Raw genomic sequence first — 12,761 nt, forward strand, 5'->3', positions numbered from 1 at the left:
CTATTAAAAAGCTCCAAACTGCTTTCTCCAGTATGGGAGCCTGCAAGGGACAGTGAGTGGGCTGGGCTTTATGTTTCAAACTACCTGCAGCTCAGTCAGCTTTAGGCAAGTGATAAAGTGAATTCGACAACATGAATAACATACAGTGAAATGTCCTATACTTTGAACAAAGCTTGAGGGATCTACAAAAAAAATAAAAAATCATAGTGCAATGCATTGCCCTGTACTTTACCTCAAATCCATGAGTAACGATAAATGTCAACAGGAGGGTTTTTATTTAATTACTATTCATACAGGAGTTTAATTCTGTGATTCAAATGATGTGTGTAATAATAATAATAATAATAAATAAATGTGAGAACGAAGTTCCCCTCCAAGACAAGTATATCAAGCTATTACTGATTTAATAACGGAACAGAAATTATTACCCTAAAATCAAACAGTTTCAGTTTCTCAACCCCATTGTTCTTGAGAATATCTTGTGTAATTGTAAAAAAATAAAAACTTCACAATTAACCACTTAAAGTACTCATACTGTAGCTAATGAAATACTTATTTAAATGTTATCTGTCAAGCACTTCCAATCGCTATGCAAGTCTTGCATTTGCAGTTCTTTTTCTCATATGAAAATCTGCAGTGAAAGCGCTTGACAGGTAAGATAAACTGATGTATTTCATTAGTTACCTCTTCATAAGAAACCATTCCATCTTGGGGGGGTGCAGCTTATCTACAAATTAGGCTGATTAATGTCCAACATTTGTCTTCAAAAGGTTATGGGCCAGGTGTGGGTATTCCAGGTCCTCTCTCTGAGATTACAAAATGATTTCTTGATTTTTGTGGTATGGATGAAAGCAGCGGGGAAACAGGAGCACTTGCAATACCTGAAAGGTCAGAAGAACAAACACACACCCTTTATTACACTAAAATGTATAGAGTACCCATATAGTTACTAACTGTATTTCCTTCAATACTAGATTATAATAATTGACTGCGTATTTCCTTAAATGAACATTTAATATTTACACGAATATTGTGTGATGAGAAACATTTTCATAGAAGTGAACATGCAAGAATTATATTGAACACTATATCTACACAAGGTCAAAATCTAAATGAGATATGTATGTATCTCAATATTATAGTACTAAATATTAAATGTTTGTGGAATCTTTTTTTTTTGTGAAGATAGAAAATCCTCCTTTAATAAATATACTGTAGTATCAGAATGCAAACACAGATACAATCCAGTTAAAAAAAGCTCATACCCAGAGTTACTAAAGATTTGATGGATTCCAGGAAGCTTGGGCTTGAAAATTTGACAGCACATCTAAAAGGCTCTGGTCTGTTTGTCAATATTCTGTTTTCGGGATCCTTAAACTTGGTTTCAAGCTGTGTATGGGTGGGGGAACACACTCACACACACACACACACAGTAAATCACATTTCGCCAAAGTCAAGCTTTTCCAGATAACTTTCCTGACCAGCAGAAAGTTCCATGTATTTTAAAATATCGTTCTTATAAACAAAAATTCTCTAATAATCTAATAAAAAGGGTTGTTTTTAGAATCAATATTAAAAAAAAAAAAAAAAAAGCAAAACCACCAACTTCAAATCATACATTTGGAAAGTACAATACTCTTTCAATCCAATTTCCAGGTAACAAGAGTGCAACACTGCATCTAACAGTGACTGTGTCTATTGTATATTCTTAGACACAGTATAAAATTGACAAATTCAGGCAAAACATTCAAAAAGCAAACTTGACTCATTTTACTGAAAAAAAAAAACAAACCTTAAAAACCGCAGTCTCTAACTTTGGCAAAGGCCCCTCTCCAAATGTTTGCGTGGCTACTTCCTTCAGGTCAGCCAAACGTTTTGCATGTTCATTGTCAATGCCTTGATCTCAAACAGAGAAAACATATTTATCAGGATAAGTATATAACCAGACTTAACTTTAATTAAAGTAATACTTAAAATACATCCTTTTGATTTCAAGGGAACAAGCAAATGAGCTGTAAAATCCATATCCCATAACTATACTGCACTAGGAAAAATGTTAAGTGTTACAGAATGCCCTGCAAATTTGAAAAGAACGCACATTTTACATACCCCTTTCTGAAGAATCTCTTTCCTGTAGGGTTTTTGGCTGATGAGTCTGAAAAGACTGAAAATCCAGGATGTAAGATATTTCCCTGACATCTTTTCTATGCTCTAAGAGGTTTTCAAGAACCTGTATGAACCATGCCTATTATGAGCTCTAGCTAGTGTTCTCGGATTTATAAACTATACCTGTTTATATCGGCGCAACACTAAATCCTTCAGTGACTTCAAACTGCGTCCTCTCAGCTGAATCTCTTTGATCTCATCATGTTTAGTTGCAATAACCAGTGCCTGTTCAAAAGAAAAAAAAAAAGTGTGTATACCAAACTCTAATAAACTGCTAGTTCAATGAACATTTAATGACTTATGAAATCAGCCAAGAAGATCATCATTTTATAGAAATTGGTCATGATTTGAAAAGCAGTAGACACTTTTGCGGTCATCACCAAATCAGTCACATGCAAGCATTATAAATCCATGCAAACTTTACAGACAGTTACCTGAGAAACCAGTGGTCTGTGTTTAACATTCAAATTGGATATGAACACATAAGGAGTGTGTAACTGGTACACTATGTATGTGGGTTTAAATTGGTTGGGCTTTGTAAAATTGTCACCCCAGGCAACACGGATCCATACGGCATCGTCTTCACATTGCTTCATGCCAATGGATACCTGCATGGAAACAAAAATACCTCACACAGCACAACTGAAACTGATTTTCTATCAGTACCTGTATATGGGTCCTATTCACAAATATTATTAGACATTTTTCTCCAGTATTGAGAAACAGTCAAGTTAAATAAATTTGCCTTTAGAAGGCAGAGTCATATTGAAAGCATAATTGGATTTCATAACTGGATTTCAGCATAACTGAATAAGGGTTCTCTATATATCCATGTGTTAAATAATTTAAATACTTACATGTCTTAAAAGGTCTTTTAGATTGATTTTGAACTTCTGACTAAATTCTGTCACGTTTAATATGAGGGCATCATCTGTGGAAAGAGTATGAAAACCATCAAATAAAAAAAGATCAAAAAAGGTTGAACAGTTGCCAACACAATGATTTCATTAAAAGTGCATTAGTTCATATTACAGAAAAACTGGATCTCCCACCGTTTTCTATGACGGTCAGCTGTTTTGTTACAACTGCAAATAAAGCACAAGTGAGATTAAACTAATTAATGACACCAGTTACCATGGATGCTCAAGCCCTGCTCTCAAAAAGTCTTTTATTATTTCAGTCAAACAAAGATAAATAACTTGTAGTAGAACAGTGATAATAGCATTGCTGTGGAGTGTTCCTTGGTAGTAAGGGTCTCAGGCTTTATTGACTTGGGAGCTGCATTACTACACTCATAACACCACAGTAATGCCATTATTCCTTTGAAAGAAGTAATAGTAATGTGTTCTGTTAAACTCCCATAATGTATATTACCCATTCCTACCCTTGTGCTCCCTGCGATATGTTCCTTTTGTTGCCATTTCACTTCAGGAAATGAAATGGTGCAGTTTAAGTCATGCTAGTTTACATTAGTGTTCCAGAACTGAGCCCATAGACAGAACTGTCTATTACGGGATATTTACCTTGCCGTCCGGATAACTGATAAACACTCCAGTTTCTCTTATTAGGGTATTCGCGGTTGTCTGTAAAAGAAAGTATATAAGTAACTATTTCCTACAATGTTATTGCTGAAAGAGATGTCCCCTGTTGAAACATATCTGTAGGGGTTTGCTATAAAATGTTTTCAGCAAGTAAAAAAAAAAAAAAAAAAAAAAAACATTTGGGGGGGGGGAAAAGGAAAATCCATTTTTTACATTTGTTTTGTCTCCTGAGCTTGAATACAACTGAATCAGCTTTCTGCATGTAAAACACAATAATGGGGTGTATAAAGCTTTTAAAAACTATTCATCCAAAAGGATCTGATTCTTTGGTAGCCTGTTGACTGTGAGGCTGTCCTGTCACACCCACTGTTACTTCAGCCACTGTTTGGAGGTGGTTATGAATAAATGCCATACACAAAAACACCAATGTCAATCCATACTCACATATCATGTCAAGTTGTATCACATGTCTAATTCTCATGCCATTGTCCTGTTATTTTTAGAGGAAAAAATAAATGATTATTATCTCTAACTTTTACAGACAACAACCTTACAATAAAGAAACTCCAATGCGTTTTATTTAGCTATGTATGTAAATATACAGTATTGCACATTGTAGCCATTACCTTTCACAGAAGCTGAAATAAATGTTGCTGTATACCTCAGTTCATAAGTAAAGCACACACACACACACACACACACACACACACACACACACACACACACACACACACACACACACACACACACAATACAGTTACTCGGAGAAACAGCAGTTACCTCACAGAAAGCGAGCACTTTATTTTGTAGGATGTGCTTGGACTGCTGAAAATGTAGATCTTGGAGCTGCTGTGCTGATAAGAATCCCCATTCATTCAGTATACTCTTAAGACTTGAAGATGGGATTCTCTGCAGAGTCTTTTGTAAAAACGGTATGACTGAATCTTCCATGTTTACTTAGGCTGTAAACATGGAAAGAGGGGTGTCACAAACTCATGTAAACAAACTCAAACACTAACCCCCCCACCTTATATACCGTTAAGATACATTATGTTTGGACGTCTTAGCATCTAGCCAGTACCAATGCGATTATATAACTATACCAAATACGCTGCCAGTTGTAATTTATTTGTATCTTAACTGACTAACTTTTACATCCCGCGACTAAACTGCTGGATAACTATACACAATTTCAAATACGGTCATTATTTTCGATCATTAGGATTATAACTTCAACAGTAATAGCAAATGACCATTACAGTGTATAGGCTTTCTTTTTTTGTATAAAGAATTACACTACATAAATAAACATAGAAAGAAAAACACTTACCTTCAATCCCCGCCAGCCCGCAGTTGCTTGAATAAACCAATAGTAGACAGAGGACCATATGGGCGTCCCTTTGGTTTCTGGGAAATGTAGTCCAGAGACCCTTGTTTCCAGGATGGTTGTGAGGAATAGAAGCTTTTATTACCACCTCGTGGTTATTAAGCGCTGCGTTTACACAGTAATAACATCAGGGTGACCCCCCTTTTTTTTTAAATGGACTCAATACAGAACACTTGGAAATTGTGGTGGATCCCGTCTATTGGAGCGGGTGTGTATTTTATACACCGTAGTAGGTTTATGTAACTAAAATACTATCTACAATAATCCAGTCACAAATTTTACATACATGTATGTATATATATATATATATATATATATATATAGAGTGAATATAGATATATATATATAATATATTATATTTAAAACACATATAGCACATTTACTTATAAAAAATGTTTTTCTTAACTTCAAGTCTATTTTATAAAGTCATCACTACACAAATACTACCCCTGTAATTATTAATGTGTGGTATAGTTACCCTTTAATTCGTTCTGCCCTTTCTCAACGAAGACCTGTCTACGAATTATTTTAGAAGGACAAATCAGCCTTAATTGGTTCAGCCGAATGTCATTCAATTGCTGTATTTACAAATTCCGTAAGTGTGGCTTTGTTGCACAAGGTGGAGAGTATGTATCAGTGTGTAACTGCAAGAAGTCCGCGATCTAATTTAATAATAGTTCTAAAAAAAAACAAAGCCTAGCTAGTATTTAATATAATCGGTACGATTTAATCGACGATTGTCATTTTAAACTGGCAGGACGTTGTAAATGTCATTTTACCGCTATGTCAGCGATTGTTGTCGTAAAAGTTTGAGATAATAATCATTTATTTTTTCCTCTACAAATATTAGGACAATGGCATGAGAATTAGACACGTGATACAACTCGACATGATATGTGAGTATGGATTGACATTGGGAAATAAAAAAGGGGAAAGGAGAACTATTTTGAGAAAGACCTGGAGATGAACTGTGCCATCAAACAATCCGTACGACTTTCCACATGGCTAGTTGCAAAGGTTGCTCATTTTCTTGTTGCATCTGGTTGTGTAGATGCTATGCGGGCACGAGTGAGGTCGCAGCATGTTATTTTTGCTTTAAAAATTTAAGGATGAATTATATAATTCATGATGAGAATTGATTTAACTGTAATTTACTATTATTATTATTATTATTATTATTATTATTATTATTATTATTATTTATTATTATTATTATTTTCTCAACAGTTAAAAATAAAACAGCAATTGTTACTGAAGTGGATGACAATCTGCCACCAAAGCAGCAAATTTGAAGCTTTGATTACGAAACTATTATGTAACGTTTTTAACAGAGGACACAACATTAAATCACATACCTGGTGCCTCGCTGGAAAACAGCTGGGAGTTCTTTCCTATAAGAGCTACAGTATTGATGCATGCTTTCTCAACAGTAATGTAAAAAGCATTTTTGCAAAAGAAATATAGAGCATCATCAAAGCAAAACAATAGGTTCAAACCTAATTAAATTTGTTAAGAGGCAACTTTATGTTGGTCCTTTTAAATAATGCAGGTTGTGACTAAGTATATTCTGAGTATTAATTGCATATTCCCGAGTTGTTACTGACAACTGTAATGTTTCCGGTAATAGCAGAACATGTTTGGCACTAGGCTGAGTCGGTGCATTTCACATTGACAGCACTGAGTTTGGAAGAATGCCCTTTTGGGGAAATGATTATAGGCGCTTTAGAAATTATAGAGTGTTTTAAAAGAGACAGTTGTCTGTACTGTACACAAAGTGAAATGCATAGTACTGTTTTTCCGAAGACATGCAGATTTACCTGAACGAGGCCTGCAATCGTTCCGAATGAGTTCTTCAGCTCCGATAGTGAGATTATTATCCTTTCTCTGTTGAATTGACATCTCGCATGTGTCATTTCGATACGTCTCCTTGGTTCTTGGTTTTGAAAAATCATGTGATATTGGAATACTTGAACTGTTTTATGGTATACTGTCGAAGAGTTGTAAACAAATACGTAAAAATAAAAAAGTCTACAACCAAGATGGCAGCTAGTTATGGCAAAATTATGATCTCACTATTACACAATTGTAAGGCTGAACCATTTAGAATGATTTTAAACGCCGTAGAAATAAGGGAGGGGTAAAAATGGCATTTGTAGATGTATGTGCTTTTTGATACACAACCCCAACTTGTTTTGCATTTGTTATAAAAACATCCACCTCAACCTGTCTAGTACATATTTACAATTACACGTAAAATATCATAATGATTGAATGTACATCTTGTTTAGATTCCCGTTGTATCATTTTCTATTTCAGTTGGGACAGCTTTGACTTGTTAAAGAACCTGTACAGCATCGATAGAGGTCTCAGAATCATGTCTAAGCTAGCATCTGGTACACCATTAACTAACCCCTAGCAGGTGTCAGAAATACAACATAGGACAAACATGGCGTAAGTCCACTAGGGGAAGAGTGTTGCAGGGGAGAGGTTAACAGTTACACTATGGTGTACACTAGGGGAAGAGTGTTGCAGGGGACAGGTTAACAGTTACACTATGGTGTACCAGATGTAATCGTTGTACCATAGTGAATCTAAACGAGCAAAAGCCTTGGCTATTGCTCTTTTAGACTTCAACCTGTACCTGTGTCATTGTGTAATGCTTTATAATAGTGGGGAGTTTATTTGCTTTGTCTTTGCTGGATAAAAAAAAAAAAACCCTTAAATGAAGTTGCACCCAGACCTGTCTGCACACTTGCACACAGGAATGCAACATCTTCACCGACCAGCTCAAACAGTGCCACACAGAGGTTAGAAAACTAAAGGCTGTTATCTTTGGTTTTATATTGCACTCTACTTCCATGTATAATATTATATTAATTTATTGTTATGTAGAATAAAATCAATCTCTTGCTGTCTCTCTCTCTCTCTCTCTCTCTCTCTCTCTCTCTCTCTCTCTCTCTCTCTCTCTATATATATATATATATATATATATACACACACACACACACATACTGTTTACCAACCCCAAGTAGTTAATTTGAACTGGTTTGTATTGTTAACTTGCCAAATAAATTTTTCAGTGTTATGGACATTCTTTGGGCAAAATCTAACAGTACCCTGTGACCAACAACCTAAGATGGCTGCCATATTGTGGTCATGTAACCCACATCTCCTCCGTGGTCAAATCTTCCTTCTGCCATCTTTGAAACATCTCCAAAGTCCATCCCTACCTTTCCTTCCCAGATGCGGTGATACTATGTTATGCATTTGTCTTCTCTCAACTCGACTACTGCAGCTCTCTATATGGTGGTCTCCCGGCGTGCACCATAAACCGACTGCAGCTAGTTCAGAATGTCTTGCCCAGCTGCAGTGACTACCTATAAAGTTCAGTATTATTTTCAAAACTCTCCTGCTCACCTATAATGCCCTTCATCACACAGGTCCCAAGTACCTCCTCAACCTATGTCCGACTCTGGCCTGCTTGTTATCCCCAAGCAAAAGTGCACCAGACTTGGAGAACAATAGTTTAGCTTCATGGCTCCGACTCTTTGGAACTCTCCCCCAGCTTTGTTGTGTGATGCTCCCACCTTCCCTTGCTTTAAATCAACTCTCAAGACCTACTTGTTCTCTCTTGCTTTCCATGCTCTTTAAGTCTGTTATCTGCTATAGCTGCTGTGTGGCTGCTACTATCATGAATTATGCCTTTCCACTGTATTTAATGTGCTATTTCATGTATTATGCATTGTTTTTTTTACTAGCATGTATTATGCATTTCTCTGTATTTAAAGTATTATGAATTTTCTTGTTGTTACTGCATCTTGTAAAGCACTTTGTGATGGTGGTCCACTATGAAAGGCACTATATAAAATAAAAATTGATTGATTCATTTTAAAAGCAGTGTTAAAATGGAATTACAACTTTACAATTATACAATTGCAGTTATTCATTGTAAATAAAACAATGTTCCAAGTCTATATATGTCTAAAGCTGTATAGTGTTAGCTGATGAATCCATCATGTTGGATGAATCTAGATATTTTAAAAACCTTAAAATCAATATGTAAATCACTGGCATGCTGGTGATTTTCATACTTTGTAAATATGATTACAACTAATTGTGAAAATATCTTATCAGAGTATTTATTGTAAGCATGCAATTTCTTAAAATTTAAAAGCCATAATTAAATGATTGCTAGCTGTAACTAGATAACCATCAGTAATTTCATAGGTCGTTGAATAAGCAATTAAAACCAAGGCAAGTTTGAAGCCCGGGCTACATTAATAGTGTAATTTAAGAATCAGAAGCAGAGCCAAGACCAAACACTGGCAAATTGTCTTGGTACAGTGGTTTTGTTAATTGGCAGTGTTACAATACCTCATTATTGTGTTCGAACTGTCCCAGTTGGAAAGGTAGCCGGAGAGAGTTTTTTATTGTTGAATACATCCTTCCTTCCTTTATGTAGGCACATTTCATATTTTAACCTACAGCACAACGTTCTGAGATTTTTTGGAACGTGTAATGACATTGATCGAGCAGTGCGGCAGTGTTTGAAGAAGGAGGTAAGGCAAAAAATAGCTTACATAACTTAATTTTATTTTACAGTAGTGTTTTAATACTAAGGCCTTCCTCTCAAAACTTTAATTCACTGCTCAGGAATAATCAAAAAGTAAAGTATAATATAGTATACAGTGACAGACATCACCCAATGCCTTTATCAGTGTTGGGGGGCGGGGGGGGGAGGTTGTATTTGTTACCTGATAATTTGTAGAAGTGTTTTCATGTATTTGATTGTAGCTAGAACTCAAGATTTTAGAAAACATGTTTGTTTTAAGACAGTATATCTTTTTCTACACAAGGTTAAAAAAAAAATCTCAGTTTGCAGGCCTTGCTTTTAAATAGCTTTGCACTTCCATGGTCGTTGCACCTGGAGAGTGAATTTAGTGTAACATTTTGTGGAAGGCAATGCAAGCAAACTGAGAACTTTCTTTTACCTAGTCTTGTTCCAGATGCAATTATAAAAAAAAAAAAAATCAACATACAAAGAGAAGTTCAAACTGCTCTAGTGAGATCTCTAGAGAGTCCTGGTGCACACCACGTGTGGTCCATATATATATATATATATATATATATATATATATAGATATAGATATATATAGATATATATATATATATGATTTTGCAAGGAGAAACCATGCAAAATTTGATTTAAATGGAAAATGATAAGTATTGTCCCTTTGGATTTTATTACTGAATATATAAGCCTTTGTATAAAACAATACTGGTTCATTAACGTTGATGACTGGAAATCCAAGCCCAACTTTAATAGAAATTAAATTAGTTTAAAGGTGTGGAACGTAGTATGTGTGTAACAATATGGAATTCGACTCCTGTTGAAAATCCAGAAAGAACATTCTATATTTAGAACAAGGAATGTTATACTTCTGCCCTTTTTGGCATTCAGTACACACAGTACCTACTTTGTTTATCTTCTAGTACCAAGTGAAGAGAGCCAAGCGCCAAGAGCCAAGCTGAAGAGATGCAACATAACTGACCCGTCCTGGCAACTGACAAGATGGCAACTAAGTTGTGGTTTTGTACAATTGCCAGGCTTGCTGCTGGCAGGACTATTATCGTAGTTCATTGGGACACTTGGCTCAAGATCTACAATACTGGAGACTGGGTAAGTGTAGTTTTTTAACTTCAAGTCAACTGGGTACAGAAAGCTTTTCTTGAGACAGATGTATTGTTTTTAAAAATAAGGAACAATAACAAGTCAAATATTAAAAAATGCTGTCTTTATTGACAGCGCAAGCTGTTTTAAAAGACATCTCAGCCAGAAGCTTGTTAATAATAAGCTGCTAAAGAAGATTCCACCGGAGCATCATCAAATCAATATTTTTATTTCACCATGAATCTCACAAATCAATAGATTGGCTGTCATAAGGTGTGTACTTTTAATTCAGAGCTTATTATTTTGTTCTCTAACTTTGGCATCTATGAGTTATTAGGTATTGTAATCTGTGCCTAGTTGCACTGGAATTCAATAATAGTATTTTTCCAGGCTACTTGTATTTAATCGTAAATACAGAAAAACAATATTAAAAGGACCATTTCATTTAAATAAATAATTACTTGGCGATATATATTTTATGAAGTCCAGCATTTACCTTTTCTATAGTATGGAATTTTATACAGGCAATAAAAACACTGCAGGCTGGGTGGATGTCATCACAGTGCATAGGTTGGTAACCAGTTGTGTTTTTAATTTGTCTTTTCTATTGACCACACTTTACCACAGGTGTCATCAAACAGATTCAAGTTAGACAACTGTAATAAGACTTTAGATTATGTGGTTAATATGTTAAGCAAAGTAATATTATGTATGAACAGTAGTAACATTTAATTAAGAAGGTGGATGGTTGCACTGTATTGTACTCTATCCATTACGTTTTCATCTGGGTTACAGTTCCATCATTCCTAAACTAGTCTTAAACATCTGTGCTGTCCCTGCAGGGGATAGCTATTGATCATTTCAAGACCATGTCAGAACACGCAGTGCATCGCAACGTTACACTTATTTAAACCACTATCTGATATGGTTTGGTTTAACCTCAGTTAGATCATTATAATGGTCTACATTTCTGTAAGTGTTCAATGTTCCAAACACTTCAGCCCTTTCATTTGTTTCAAGAGAACCATGTTCTGGTTTGTTTTAGAAACGTTTTAAACCAGTCTTATGATACATTGCCCTGTGTGTGTGTGTGTGTGTGTGTGTGTGTGTGTGTGTGTGTGTTTGAATAAAATATATGGGCTACACAGTCTTTTATTATAGCAACAAAGTCTCAAACAAACAACTACCCTATAACCTCTTAATGCTTTTATCAATTAAATTGTGAACGTACTGAAGACTGTTTAGCAGACAGCAATCATGTACAGTACAAACTCCCACACTTGTTCCAGTTGTATCATACTGTCAATTAGTGGCAACTAATTGGTTTCATAATGTATCCATTTTCATCAACATAAATTCAGATGTGATAAAAACAAAAACAAAACAAACCACCACAATATAAAAATTGTACAATTAAAAAAAAAAAAAAACACTCTGCTACTCAATAATCAAAAAAAAAAAATTAACTCTGGGGGTGAAGAAAGCAGGCTTTATAAGAGAAAAAACACAGTAAAACCTCTAGAGGCACGGTCTTATTAAAACTAATTGGGGCGAAATGATGCCGTTGCTGGTGTTGCGAAGTTGAAGTAGTTTTTTGACAACTCGTGATTATAATTAGTAGGTTGAAATTGAGCCCACGAGATTCATAAGCATTTTAATTTTATTTTATTTTACAAAATAAATAAATAAAGCTTTGCAGATTCACTTACTTTCACTGTCCTGTCTGGTTCCAGCCAACAAATACCCCAAATAAGGAGGTTAAAGAACCCCTTTAAAGTGGTCACCGGGTGGCTCACCTGGTAAATGCACGATTCAGGATTTATATCCCAAATACTCTGGAATACTCTGATTCACTTCTGGGCAGAAAAGAAACACTTTTTAAATATCACCCCTCCCCCCTACGGTGCACATGCTTGATTAATGAACTTTCACAATCAATATGTATTTCTTTGGTGATTGTTGCTGATTAGTTAAATAAATACAGGGAAGCATATCT

The 12,761-nt window shown here is 35.2% G+C and overlaps 1 protein-coding gene across 2 annotated transcripts; it reads right to left on the reverse strand.

The window, feature by feature from the left end:
* Window positions 1-85: 85 nt before the first annotated feature.
* On the reverse strand, window positions 86-7,277 carry LOC121325212 (centromere protein N-like). 2 transcript variants are annotated; one of them, XM_041267581.1, is made up of 13 exons: window positions 6,912-7,277; window positions 5,038-5,137; window positions 4,488-4,669; window positions 4,152-4,197; window positions 3,690-3,749; window positions 3,219-3,251; window positions 3,024-3,097; window positions 2,601-2,774; window positions 2,290-2,391; window positions 2,110-2,164; window positions 1,793-1,902; window positions 1,266-1,389; window positions 86-881 (listed from the first exon to the last, which is right to left on the reverse strand). In XM_041267581.1, exons 3-13 carry the CDS (start codon window positions 4,656-4,658, stop codon window positions 772-774), a joined length of 1,059 nt encoding a protein of 352 aa, XP_041123515.1. In that variant the 5' UTR covers window positions 4,659-4,669; window positions 5,038-5,137; window positions 6,912-7,277; the 3' UTR covers window positions 86-771. The 2 variants fall into 2 exon arrangements, with proteins under 2 accessions (XP_041123515.1, XP_041123516.1); XM_041267582.1 differs by lacking the exon at window positions 3,219-3,251.
* Window positions 7,278-12,761: the final 5,484 nt, after the last annotated feature.

This window comes from Polyodon spathula, chromosome 13 (assembly GCF_017654505.1).
Source record: "Polyodon spathula isolate WHYD16114869_AA chromosome 13, ASM1765450v1, whole genome shotgun sequence".
NCBI classification, from domain to species: domain Eukaryota; kingdom Metazoa; phylum Chordata; class Actinopteri; order Acipenseriformes; family Polyodontidae; genus Polyodon; species Polyodon spathula.

What these genes read in the sequence shown, in the direction of transcription:
- LOC121325212 (XM_041267581.1), bottom strand. Translation starts at nt 4,658, where the DNA reads ATGGAAGATTCAGTCATACCGTTTTTACAAAAGACTCTGCAGAGAATC. An exon ending in TGTTGCGCCGATATAAACAG is followed by an intron (nt 2,165 to 2,289) that starts GTATAGTTTATA and finishes CTGGATTTTCAG; the next exon opens with TCTTTTCAGACTCATCAGCC. An exon ending in AAGAGATTCTTCAGAAAGGG is followed by an intron (nt 1,903 to 2,109) that starts GTATGTAAAATG and finishes TCTCTGTTTGAG; the next exon opens with ATCAAGGCATTGACAATGAA.